Consider the following 12,501-nt stretch of genomic DNA (forward strand, 5'->3'; position numbering starts at 1 on the left):
ACTCAATGCCCGAGATGACGAGTTGAAGAAGGATTATAAGGATGTTGCCAAGCGCTTCTCGCAGAAGCTCGTCGAAGTGAAGACCTCGGAGATCGCCAACTCCGATCTGGAGAAGTACGCAAAGGCTCTGGATGCGGCTATCATTCGCTTTCACGGTCTTAAGATGCAAGAGATCAACGAACAGATCAGGTATCTGTGGGCAAAAACCTACCAGGGCACAGACATTGACTCCATCTCCATCGAGTCTGACGGGGAGAAGGTCGGAAACAGATCATACAACTATCGGGTCTGCATGATGAAGGACACGGTCAAGATGGACATGCGAGGCCGTTGCTCTGCAGGGCAGAAAGTACTGGCTTCCATCATCATTCGACTAGCACTTGCTGACAGCTTTGCAACCAATTGCCGATTCATGGCCCTCGATGAGCCCACGCTATGTCTCGATCAGGAGACCGTCGAGGCGTTGGCTCGATCTCTAGGAGACATCATTAAGGAGCGACCGAGCACGCAGCTTCTAGTCGTCACGCATGACCCACAATTCCTGAACTTGCTCGCTCAGTCGACGTCGATTGATCACTACTGGCGTGTCAGTCGAGATGCGTCGATGAAGAGCATCATTGAGAGGGAGAGGATCCGATGATTTGTCCAGAATACTTTCCTCGGTAGAGTGCCAAATGAAGTCTCCAAGTCCATGTGTCTCCTTGTATACCATGCTTCTGTAAAAAAACGTTACGCTCTATCATGCCACTGTTCACCCTGTCCGCCATGCCGTACGCCCGAGGCGCGCACTTCCGTCCCGGTGCCACTTCCGCTCGTGCCAGTCTAGACTAGACTGTCCGTGTTTCCGTACAGACCCTCGTTGCACGCTTCCGCTCATTCCAGCCGGCCAGTATCATTCTACCCTTGCTTAGGACATCATGGCTACAGCAGCAGATAAGGATAAGGGTGAGTTGGCGTCTCAAAGGTATCTCAATGGCAATGATGGGCTGGCGCTAGCAATAGGCGCTGCTGAACTCTGACGGCCGTGCGCTCTTGCTCTACCTCCTCTTTACCTTAACCCTCTTTGCCTGACCGTGTCCACCTCCCGACTCTAGCAGCTGCACCGGCAGTGCCACTTGGACCCCTCATCGACTTCAACACATTCCCCACCTCGGCCTTGACATCGTATATCGAGCACTACAACCTCGCTCCCGCCTACCCACCCCCACCAGCGCCGCGCGCCTCCTCCCACTCATCCTCATCAGGCTCTGAGGACGAGGAAGACGATGAGGAAGAGGAGGAAGGCGAGGCGGGCGAAGAAGGAGAAGGAGTGGACGCTAGGACGGAGGAAGAGGTCTTGGCCGAAGCCAGTGGTAAGAGGAGAGCGGCCCTAGCTTCGGCAGCAGCTACATCTACTTCGTACGGACCGCGTAGCGAACGTTTTCGAGCTCGCTCTCCTCCTGCTACGACTACGAATACTAATGGCAATGGCACCTCAGGCTCGAGGAAGAGGACGGCTGCTCAAGCTCATAATGCTCATGGGGAGAAGAGTGGGGCGGATGGAGAGGCAGGAGGTATAGGGGAGGAAGACGAGGAGTGCCCGGATCGCTTCTTTGATGATGAGGATGCCAAGAGCTACCTCAGCGCGATTGCCCAGAAGCATTTCGCCGGGCAGCCTCAGCCAAAAGAAGGAGAGGTGGTCGTGGGATTCTTGTACCGTTGCAGGACAAGAGGTGAGTAGTAGAGGGAGCGAGAGATGGTCATGACTTACCGATGACGCACTGACACAGCTCATGCACGTCTTGCAATGGTAACACTGTACTCTCCAGACAAAGCTCTCAAGATCGCCTGAAGTGGCTCAAGGTCTCTCACGTAGTCTCGTGAAGCCTGTGTAATTGTATCACATTGTCCAAGGATATCACAACATTGGCCCTCAGCGGGCTGGCATATGGCCGGCCAGCCCCTCTTTGCCTTCGACCCTCCACACCTGCTCGACCCTCGTAGCTTCTCTTCCTCCGTTTGCCGGCTCCTGCTCATCTCCACTCCCTCTCTTCTTCCTCTGCATCTCTGTGACTACTGCAGGGCCGCTGCTGCAGACCAGAAGAGTCTGAAGATGACTGCTATCCCGCCAAAGTAGCTGAGGGAGCGAATCCACCACAGGGTAGGGGTGGAGAGGAAGATGTAGGAGAGGATGAAGATGATGCGTGAGAGGATGTAGAAGAGACTGAGGCTGTTCAATTGGCTCGTGGGGAGCTGTGAAGGCCGCAAGAGGACAAGCCAGAGAAAGTGGTTAGTCGCAGTCGAAGGCGAGCAGACCTTCCTTCTCCCAGAAATGTCTCGCTACTTACCCCAGCTACATTGCCGATGGAGATGGCCACTGCGTACAGCGCTAGCGTCTCGAAACCGTTCAGGTGGGCCGCCTCAGCGCGGAGGAACCTGAGATCCGTTTCTGTCTTGTTCTGCTTCTTCTGCATAGAGGCAACGTACTGTCATTGCAGAGAAGCGGGGAATGAGGTGGAGGTGCGGTACTTGCGGATATCAGCTCTCGTGCCACGGCTCATCAACTGCTCAATGCTGCTGCTTTTGAAATTTGTTTCGTCTCAACTCACGCTTCGTGGCGCATCAGCTTTGAAGTTGCCCCGGGTGAGGCTGACAGCGTAGACATGTGGAGCTAGACAGAGGAAGAAGGCGACCAGGACCGTCAGGAGGGAGAAGTTCTGAAGGCCGGTGAGATTGACCAGGAGAAGCTCGATGCGGCTGTTGGCGCGGGCCATCTTTGCTTGGGACGACGAAATAGGAATGGAGTGAGTAGGAGCACAAGGAGAAACGACAGTGTTCTGAGCAAGGAGCGTCAAGGAATTGGGATGGTGGGGTGTGGGTGAGTATCAAGGGCAGGCGGGGTGAGTAGAGGCCCCAGAAGCCGAGCCGAGCCGAGTCGAGTCGGGGTTAAGCAGCGGAAGGGCGAAGCGAGGACGATGGCTGAAAGGGTTCTAGAACCGATTGCAACAGTCGACACCGTCTCCTTTCTGAGGTGGGTCTTTGCACTCGATTTGAGGTGCTGACCGTCTCTCAAGAATACTCAGAGGGCGGCTTGGGCATCCACTTCGACTTGTCCCATGCTATGCGATGTGTCACAATGCTGTCACGGGCAGCGCAATGCAATGGTAAGACGAATCCCGATACCATTCTGCGATAGCACAGTGCAATCCCATGCGAGATGTAGCTTCAAACTGGTAAAAGCCATCTATTGCTGCACCCTGCTAAATCATCGTTTCCAACCCGGGTCGATCTCCTGCACACCTATTGCAGAATTCGAGCCGAGGTGTAGAATATTCTGGTGATGATAGCCATGCCCGTGTAGTGTGCCACAGTGCGACTCCACCACACTGAATCACTGCTGCTGATGTACAAGATGTTGTACAACGATCTTGAGACCAGGTAACCAAGTCCGAGCATGTTAAGTTGACTGGCCGGCAGGCCAGACAGATTACCAAGTACCATGGCTACTGCATAGAGAGCAAGATTCTCCATGCCATTGTGGTGGGCTGCTTGAGCGCGGAGGTACTTGTGGTCTGTGGGACTCTTGTTCTGCTTCTTTTGCATGAGAGCCGTGTACTCGAAGTGGAGAGCAGGGAGGTAGTGGGCGGAGGAGAAGGATACAAAAGCTCAGCAAGCTCCCACTAGTGTATCTGGAGCAGGCCGTCCTTCCCTCATGCCCGAACTCGATCTGTACTCACAGTTCTGGGGTCCGCTTGTGTGTAGTTGCCCCTTGTGAGGTGAATGGCATAGGTGAGCGGCGCGATACACACCAACCAGGCCATAGGTACAGTCAAGAGCGAGTAGTTCTGCATTCCGGTGAGCCGGACCAGGAAGCCGTCCAGTGAGGATGAGGAAGAGCCGATCATCTCGGGCGGAAGAGAATGGGAAGGAATGGACCTGACGCTCTGCTTGGTCGTCTGGAATGGAGTGAGGGATACAGAGGGATCACCTCGAGAGTTGCTGGGGTGAGGATGACTTTTTGGGTGCTCGTAGGGCCCGGGAAGATGCGGCGGAGTCGCCAGGCGGAGTGAGATCTTCCACTCCACTTCCGAAGCGAGCCACGACTGACTGACTAAACCTTGGTTCCATCCTTTCGAACAACCTCTACCACCCACCAGCATGGCTTCACTCGTACGTAGCAGCAGTAGCGATCTTCTCATGAGGATCTCCACGCTCGGCTCCAGTAGTCGTGCTGTGCAGACCATCGCAATCTCATCTGCACGCCGTATCTCGTCAGCAGCTACACCTATGCTCCGCACTCGACCAGTCAGGCCTCGTCAAGCCCCTTGTACTCTGGCCTCCTTCCACACCTCTCGCAGCTTAGCTCGATCGGACGACCCAGGTGGCAAGCCAAACGACGGTTCCCATCCAACCGTATACGATGACTTTTACAATCTTTTGGAATCCACCGACCCCGATCAGATACCTGCCCTGTCCATCGAATCCATCACCCCCGAACGCATCACACTGTCAGACGGACTCGTGGTGACGAGCGGCCTGATATTGGTCAATGGTAGCTGTTTCATGTGGGATGCTCCGCCGCTTGATTCAGACAAGGCGCTACCGAGTGGGGTTGGTTGGGAAGAGTGGCTGCAAGGAGAGGGAAGAGTAGAGGAGGTCTGGAAGCTCTTCGAAGTGCTTGAGCCCAAGCCTGGTGGGTACTAGGCAGGAAAGCTCGCTGTTCAGAGAATCTTGTGGCGACCCTACTGACTACTCCTTCTGCCTTTTGCGCTCTCAGAGATTCTTCTCTTTGGTACAGGCTCACGAGTCCTGCCTCTGCCATCGAAGATTCGCACTCACATGGCCGAGCTGGGCATCCAAGTCGACTGTCAGTCCTCGCAAAACGCAGCAAGCACGTTCAATGTACTAGCAGAGGAAGGCAGGAAAGTGGCATGTGCTCTCATCCCGTCGAAAAGGGGTCCTCTAGAGAGGCAGACGGGCAGTGAAGACGCACAGTTGGCCGATTCCGATTCCACTGTCAGGAGGACAGAAGCTATCCCCACTGCTTCGCCATCGGCAAGTAGCACGCCAGAGGGCACCCGCTCCTTCTCAACTTCTGTTCGCAGCAGCGCAAGAGCACCCTCTAGTGACTTTACGCCAACTCTGCAACACTTTCTCATGCACTCCTCTGTCCTCTCCCTCTACCGCCGGCTACTGCGTGCTACGCGTCCCATCCCCAACCCGGCAGCCAGGTGGGAGACGATTCAGTGGTATCGGTCTGAGATGGAGAGGGAGAGGAACGAGAGGGACCTGCAGAAGATCAGAGATTTGATGGCTCAGGGCGGCAGGCAGATCAAGATTCTGGAGGGAAGCGTTGGATTGACCGATGTCGATGGGGTGGGACTGGGCAAGGGCAAGGGACTACGAGGGACCAGATCGGAAGCTGTAACGCAGAGCAGTCAGCAGGGAAGGGCGGCAATGTAACGCATACGCCGCTGTAGCATCTCATCAGGAGGATCTACTTTGCGAACATGACTTATCGAATTGCAGCTGTGCCAATGGCGTGGTCTGGCTGTCACGCCGTTGCTCTTTGCCGTAGCGGGCTCCGAGTGGGCGTCGGCGGGAGCGGCAGAACAGATGCTGCGCAGCCCTGCACCACTCTGTACCTTTACCTCGCTTCGAGAGACTTGCACCTTCTCCTATGTGATGATCACTCCCAACCATCTATGCTATCAGTCCCTCCCTCCATGAGGATCCATCCTTTCCCCACTAGCTTCACCTGCTCACCTCTTCTCTCCCCATTGCTGCAAGGTCACCTAGTATGAAGACTCCACTACCCTCAGTGACACCCTCGGAGCAAGTGCTGCCCGATGGTAAGGTCCCTCCAGATCTTACAGTCAAGCAACTCAAGAGAGGAGCAGCAGCTCTGAGAGCCTTTGGGATCTACGTACATGTCGATTATGCCGCTTGGCAGAGTGAGTGACAGACTACGCTGACCGTGCAATGATCAACGGAGCAAAAAGGGCGGGATACTCATTGTACATTCGACTCCCTACCGCACAGCCGCCATCGATTCGTCGAAGACTAAAACAGATACTGGCTGTTCTGCGAAGAAAGTGGCCAGAAGCTGTTCGAAGCAGGCAGAGTCCGCTGGGCCGTCAAGCAGTACGCAAGACGGCAGCTGTCCGCAGTGCGGAAGGCACGACGATGAAGCCGAAGCGGTGAGGACAAAGAGTATGGATGATCTTCGTATTCTACGCCATAGAGCCAAGCCTTGTATAGACGGCTCCACCCCACAGCAGCCTTCTAGACACAGTCTTGAGATGGTGAGCTCCTCACCGCACAGCGAAGGAGGACGTGAAGAGGTGCTCTCTCTTGGCTCTACCATGGCATGCGAAAGCGTTTCTCACCAGTCCCATGGCCTCGACTCACCACAGAGAAACACACTTCTACCTGAGCTGCCGGCCAGACTCAGATTACTGCGAAGCCATCATCACTATCATCATATGAATCAAGCGGCTGTCGCCAGCCCCCGATCTGCAAGGAATGGCTACGCAATCCCCTCACCCGAAAGCAGAAGGGAGGGTAGCTCGCCCCCCTCTACAGCAAGCTCAAATTCTATTCTGAAGAAGACTTGCTCCTCTCACGGGTCCCAGGAAGGGAGAGAGGGCTCCTCGTGTGGCAAGAAGATGGGAAAGATGGTCAGGATTACCACTTCTACCCCGAACATGTCGACCTCGCGACCGCGCCGTAGCTCATCACCCAAATCTCCTAGTGGTCACACTGGCGCCAGGTCAATGCAGAGGTCTGCAAGGCACGCTCAAGACTATCGAACAAGCAACGCCTTCGATCGTCAACGTCAGCAGGAGGAGATGTGCCGACGACGGCGCATTGCTGAGGACCTCGTCCGAAAGGAAATCAAAGCTCAGAGAGAAGCCGAGAGGGTGCTTCAGCGCGAGATGGAGACCCGACACGACCAAGTACTCGAAGAGTGTCGCCGGGCACAAGAGACGCATTTGAGAAGGATCGAGGAGCAAGACAAGCTTCTCAAAGAGTACGAGGCTCTGCGACTGGCACCAACAGGGCACGTTGAGCCTTCTCGGGGCAAGAGTAAAGAGAGAAGACTGGAAAGGCATCTGGTCGCTCAGGGTGATGAGCGCAGTGCTTCCGACAGTCTTCGAGAGCCCCACGGATTTTCCGCTAGTATCCAGCAAGAAGCGCCGAGCGATACGAGCGCAGAGCCATCGCTACCTCACGACTCTGTTCGTGGTGACATTGTCTCAAGTCCGGCATCCTTTCACTCCCCTGGCTCATACCGACAGGCGAGCCTCGACAGCCGCTCCCCATTTTCCATCTCTCGCGGCACGAGTGTGACCAGGCAAGACAATAGCCACGAAGGATCTCAAGGAAGGGTAGCCCCGTCCCGCTCTCGCTCCCCACCTTCGACTACTCCGTCTCTCTCACGATCTGCTCGTTTGCACAGAAGCAGCAGTCGTCTGCTAAGGGCAATCTTCAGGCAGCAAGAGCAGCAGCAGCAGCAGAAGGCCGAGGTTGAGGGTGAGCAGCGCAAGCGTCTGGACGTGAAGCCTCGGGACAGCAGCACTGGCAGTCAAAGGACAGATCGTGGAAGGCGACCCTCGCTAAGGGTCACTACGAACCTCACGACGCTGGGAAAGTGCGAAGTCAAGGCACAGAGTGCAGAGGGCAGGAAAGATCAGAGCTTCTGTTCAAAGGGCAGTAAGATTGACCATGAGCACAATAATGCGGGGGAGCTCGCCGCCTCTTCAGCTCCCTCGTTGCCGAGAACCCATACGAGGGCGCGCAGTACCGGGCGTGGTGGCGCAGGACAAGGTCGTGCAGGAGGAGGACTGCTTGGAAATAGCGCTTGTCCTTGTGAGGACGGGTTCAAGTGCACCAATCGTGCTATCTGCTGGGCTACGAGGAAGTTGAGGGGGAGAGGCCCACCTAGCTGAGAAGGCAAGGAGCAAATTGTGAATGTTGACGGCGCTGTATGTTCACATAAAAGGAGGTAAATATGTCTAGCATTTGCTGTTACAATCTACTGATGCTCGACTACCCCTGTTTGTACATCACGATCCGAACGCAAAGTCTTCCAAGCGGGACATCAGTTACCCGGCGTCCGCCTTCACTCATTGCAGGACCTGCTTCAGATCACTCAACACTCTCACCAGAGCCTTTCCGCTCGCATCCTCTCCACCATCCCCTTCATCCAGGGCACTCGCCGCCCCTCCACCACCCTTCGAGAGGGTGAGTAGCTCTTCCATCTTCGGTCTCCCCACACCCTCGATAAAGCGTCTGAGCAGCGCTCCGTCCAGAACACCCTTGTTGATGGGTCTGCTTGCCATTTCATTTCGCACGATGCGGAAACCGCGAGGGTTGAGTCCTCCGAGGTGCTGGACGTGTCGAGCCATTGTGCTCTGCAGTGGGTTCAACCGCGCGAAGATCTCCTCACGCACTGGTTTGACGAGGGACAGGGAGCCGTTAAGGCCACCGAGCAGGACCTGGTTGCTCAGCGCTAGACCACCCGACTCGGTCGTCGTGGGGCCGGAGAGGGTGGTAGAGGCAGTGTACTCCGTCGGCGTCTGGAACTCGGTACGTAGCACCAGCCTCTGTCCACCCTGCGTCGAGGGGATGTTAGGGTTGTAGTCCAGGAGACGCACGGAGCCGGATACGTCTGTCGAAATGAAGGAGAGAGAGTCTCCAGATATGAGGTAGTTGCCCGTAGTCGCATACGAGTCGTTGAAGTCTCTAGAGAAGATCGTCAACTTGAAGGGATCCTCCTGGAAGCCGACGAATGTCAGAGATTTTTTGAGGTCGCTCAAGAGGAGGGTGGATCCCAAGCGACGGATCGAGGTCGTGAGGTAGTTGGTATCGAGGAATGCAATGTGGATCAGCACTTCATGGTTCTCAAAGGCACGGATGTAGAGCTTCTGTCCCATGGCGCATACAAGGTAACCAGAAATGTCCGACAAAGCTGTCACAGGTCCTCTTGCGTCTTCTTTGAGCAAGAGCTTGAGGCGAGCATTCGCCAGGGGATCATCGAGGTTCGGCACCGTTTCTACAATGTCGAAGATGTAGGTCGCTCCCCTAGTAGGTCTATCCTCGCCGTGGAAAATCGTCGTGCCGACCGCAATGAACTCCTTTAGGCCGGTGGCAGTAGAAGCTGAGGTAAGAGTCAGAAGCTCCAGCGCTGACACCGTCTCATTCTGCTCCAGCTCAAAGCCATCGATTGGCTCAGACCAGTCGTCCTTGAAGAGCTCTATAGCTCCTCGCCGACTCATGGCAGGCGTGGGATCCGCTTCCAAAGAGCGGATGATCTCATTGTCTTCGGTGTCGAAGAGGGCAAATGGGGCCTCGACACTCGAGGCAGCGACAAGCGCTCTAATGGCAGGGTAAGGACGGACATGGGTGTACTCTCGCCCGGTAGAGAAAGTCGATCGTGCGAGCGCAAGATCGTAATTCAGGTCGTCGGGGAGCTCAGCTGCGGAGATACCACCGAGATGGGAGGCAACGTAGCGCGTGTCGCTCAGCCATACAAGACTATTGATGTCCTCAATGGAGCTCTCCAGGAAGCAAAGACCGCCTTTGCTAGTCTTGCTGATAAAACCCGGCTGGCGACCGGAAATGAAGAGGGCGGGACCCTCATCTACATCGCTTCGGGGCCGCTGCACAATCGAAATACGTGCTTGGGCACGAAGCTCACCGTCAGGCGGGTTCATGTATGACTCGCGCGAGGGTTCCAGCTGCTTTGCGAAAGTTTTGACGAAGATGAGTCGTTGCCCTGTTGAGGCGGCGCTGCCTTCGCTGGCCTCTGGCTCCAGAAGCGCTGCTTCCCAGCACGTCAAAAGACCATCGTCTCCTACCATGGTGACTCCCAATTTGTCCGCCAGAGGCCCAATCCACACTGCCTGTTGCGCCGGATCAATCGCTTGCGAACAGACAAGGATACTCTCAGCTGAAGTGAGACCTTCTAATGTCATCGGCGAGTCCCACAAAGTATTCGAACGCCATAGCAGCTCCAACGATGGTAGTGTGTACACCTCGAGGCTGCCAGTGACTGTTATGACGGCAAGCCGTCTGCTCCCTCCATCCGCAGCCGAAGGTGAGAGTCTGTCGTCAGATATGTCTGCCACATCGAGCGAGTTCTGCATCTCTTCATCGTCGTCTTCGCCATAGTCCACCTCCTCATCGTCAGCTGCTGGCACTGCTGACAATGGAGCTGGATGGGCCCCATCCGACGTCTCTTGCGCTGCTGAGGTGGGCGCGGCGTCTGTTGCTCCGCTCACGTCCCTAAACACCTGAGTTGCTTGAGCCTTGTCCAGGCCAGGCCGAGATAGTGATAGCTTTGTCAGAAGCTTCCTACCCCTGCTCCAGCGATAGATGTGGGGCACTCCATCGGCTGTGGTGAAAGTAATATAGTATGCGCCTCCATCTGCGTGGGCTTCGACTGTGGCCTGCAATATTGTGCTTGGCGCCTCGATGAAATGAATCGGTCCTTCGTCCAATTTTGAGAGGTCGAAAGCTTCTAGAGTGCTCTCCCGAACGATAGCAAATGTAGTCTCATCGGAAGCCAGCTTCCCTGCAGCCAAGATTCCACCAGAGACGAATCCGAGTTGCGACATTTGACCGTGCTGATCTTCGATGCGACAAACCAGACTTTCTTCCCCGACGCCAGCATCAAATATCACGGTCTGGTCGCCGACGTGCAATACATTTGTCTGCTCGCCGCCATAGATGAGATCCTGCTGTTTTCTCGGCCGCAAGCGCGTCTCCAGCTGACTGAGTCCAGCGGAAATACCAGCACCATGAGCAACGACAGTTTTCACGACGTCTCCTTGGTTCTTGTCTCGTACAACAGCAAGGCTGATGTCCGAGATGGGTCCCAGCCCAGGCAGTGAGTCTATACAAGTGAGACAGTATTCGACGCTTGCCGACGTAGCAGCGCCAGTTCTCGATACCTCGTTAGACGTCGTCGGCAGGACAGATTCTCCATAAAGATCAGCGTCATCGTCATCGTCAACTTCCATCTTCTCTTTAGACGCATTCGTCGATCTTTCGAAAGATGCTTGATGAGAGCCATTCTGCTCAGCCTCTTGCTTCGCTTTACCGCCAATACTTAGGACTTTCGATTCACCCACCATCGAGCCGACAAAGAGCAGAGGCGCATCGACATCGTCGAGCGCTTGAGATGCCTCGATCCATGTTGCGAGACTGGAGCGTACACCTGCGAGGCTTGGTGGGCTTTGTACGAAGTCCAGGTGGATCGTGGAGACTGCTCGACCATCAAGGGAGCACCGCAGACTGAGAACAGTTCCATCCTGCAGAAGGAGTAGGCCACTACCAGGTGATGGCCGGACCGACTCCTCCGAACTCTCTCCCGGCAAAGGCATGCCTTCGGTCCATATGAGGTGAGAGTTGCTCAGGTCGAGATGCCTGTTCTCATCTGCTCGCTTCCACTCGGGCATTGCCAGAATAGCCTCATTCGTAGTTATGCGCTCCGTCCATCCATTGACTCTTACACCACTCAGCTTGCCATTTTGGTCAGCATGGAAGATTGCTGTCGTTGTGACAACAAATACACCACCTAAGCTTGGACTCGGCTGTGTATAAAGGGTATCGTATGGGAGATTCGAGATGTGTGAGAGGATGGAGTGACTTGTAGCCGCTAGGTCTAGTGTGATGAGGTATAGATGGACTGTATCGCGTTCTGTGCCGAGAGAAGCGGTCCAGCTCTGCGAAGTCGGTTCGCACAGGAAAGCAGCTGTAGGCTTCTGGAAGTTTGGGAGAAAGACAATGTCTCGAATGTTCCGCAGACCATCATCTACTTCGGACAGAGGCAGGACAAAAGAGGGGGTGTAGGGCAGTATTTTCCGCTCTTGTCCGTTGCCTTGGGTAGCGCTTGATGCGCCGTACAGCTCTTCGAAGTCATCGTCTTGGTCCAGAAGGTCCAGGTCCGATGAGGACATCAAAGGCAACACCGCAATGGCATCCTGGGGCAGCAGAAGCGTAGCGCATCTGTAGGCAGGATCCAGTGACAAGGCAGGACGAAAATTCTGTGGTAGACCAGCGGATAGCTGCGACGCCCTCTCATAAGTATGTACACTGACTGTAGCGAGATCTTGGCTCGCCTCGTCCCATTCGAGGAGCGCAATCTTGGCGTCCCTGAACGAGACCAGCAGACGATCCTTACTGTCTGCCTCCGACTCGATAGTCTTGGTACGTTGTAGTCCTGTGATGGATCCGAATAGAGTCTTTGTCCTCACATGCCATAGCTTTGGTCGCCCCAAGCCTTCCTTGCTCGCCCTCACTTCCCAGACCTGCAATGTTTCATCTCGCGCTGTGACCAGATGTGAGAGTACGACGCCGCGTGAAGTAGGGTACGACGCAGATGACGACGAGGGCCGCGCAAGCTGACACGAGACTGCATGAGACGGGGATGTAGCCGGTAGGATCTGGTCGAAGGAGGCGTAGGAGGCGGACATGGTAGCCGCAAGGTGACGGGAAGAAGTGACTGGCGTGTGC

At 55.4% G+C, this 12,501-nt stretch overlaps 7 protein-coding genes across 7 annotated transcripts; 4 read left to right on the forward strand and 3 right to left on the reverse strand.

The window, feature by feature from the left end:
- Nucleotides 1-917: 917 nt before the first annotated feature.
- Nucleotides 918-2,186, forward strand: BCV69DRAFT_313525 (hypothetical protein; the record flags this gene model as incomplete). The annotated part of the gene is made up of 3 exons (XM_025495036.1): nt 918-945; nt 1,095-1,712; nt 1,809-2,186. 3 exons carry the CDS (start codon nt 918-920, stop codon nt 1,829-1,831), a joined length of 669 nt encoding a protein of 222 aa, XP_025346940.1. The 3' UTR covers nt 1,832-2,186.
- BCV69DRAFT_283884 (hypothetical protein) lies at nt 1,841-2,872 on the reverse strand. The gene is made up of 3 exons (XM_025492847.1): nt 2,589-2,872; nt 2,328-2,465; nt 1,841-2,232 (listed from the first exon to the last, which is right to left on the reverse strand). The coding sequence occupies exons 1-3, from the start codon at nt 2,751-2,753 to the stop codon at nt 2,053-2,055; spliced, it is 483 nt and encodes a 160-aa protein (XP_025346941.1). The 5' UTR covers nt 2,754-2,872; the 3' UTR covers nt 1,841-2,052.
- Nucleotides 2,873-3,067: 195 nt separating this feature from the next.
- Nucleotides 3,068-3,824, reverse strand: BCV69DRAFT_283885 (hypothetical protein). Its single transcript, XM_025492848.1, has one exon. It carries the CDS (start codon nt 3,580-3,582, stop codon nt 3,280-3,282), a length of 303 nt encoding a protein of 100 aa, XP_025346942.1. The 5' UTR covers nt 3,583-3,824; the 3' UTR covers nt 3,068-3,279.
- Nucleotides 3,825-4,434: 610 nt separating this feature from the next.
- Nucleotides 4,435-4,926, forward strand: BCV69DRAFT_234513 (DUF498-domain-containing protein; the record flags this gene model as incomplete). Its single annotated transcript, XM_025489882.1, has 2 exons — nt 4,435-4,672; nt 4,757-4,926. Coding segments are annotated over 2 exons (408 nt in total), but the record flags the coding sequence as incomplete, so codon positions are not given.
- Nucleotides 4,927-5,070: 144 nt separating this feature from the next.
- Nucleotides 5,071-5,394, forward strand: BCV69DRAFT_234526 (hypothetical protein; the record flags this gene model as incomplete). The annotated part of the gene is made up of 1 exon (XM_025489883.1): nt 5,071-5,394. A coding segment is annotated over one exon (324 nt), but the record flags the coding sequence as incomplete, so codon positions are not given.
- Nucleotides 5,395-6,419: 1,025 nt separating this feature from the next.
- BCV69DRAFT_283887 (hypothetical protein) lies at nt 6,420-7,987 on the forward strand. Its single transcript, XM_025492849.1, has one exon. It carries the CDS (start codon nt 6,465-6,467, stop codon nt 7,929-7,931), a length of 1,467 nt encoding a protein of 488 aa, XP_025346945.1. The 5' UTR covers nt 6,420-6,464; the 3' UTR covers nt 7,932-7,987.
- BCV69DRAFT_283888 (hypothetical protein) lies at nt 7,984-12,467 on the reverse strand. Its single transcript, XM_025492850.1, has one exon. It carries the CDS (start codon nt 12,459-12,461, stop codon nt 8,109-8,111), a length of 4,353 nt encoding a protein of 1,450 aa, XP_025346946.1. The 5' UTR covers nt 12,462-12,467; the 3' UTR covers nt 7,984-8,108.
- Nucleotides 12,468-12,501: the final 34 nt, after the last annotated feature.

This window comes from Pseudomicrostroma glucosiphilum (genome assembly GCF_003144135.1).
Source record: "Pseudomicrostroma glucosiphilum strain MCA 4718 unplaced genomic scaffold BCV69scaffold_10, whole genome shotgun sequence".
In the NCBI taxonomy this organism is placed as follows: Eukaryota; Fungi; Basidiomycota; class Exobasidiomycetes; order Microstromatales; family Microstromataceae; genus Microstroma; species Microstroma glucosiphilum.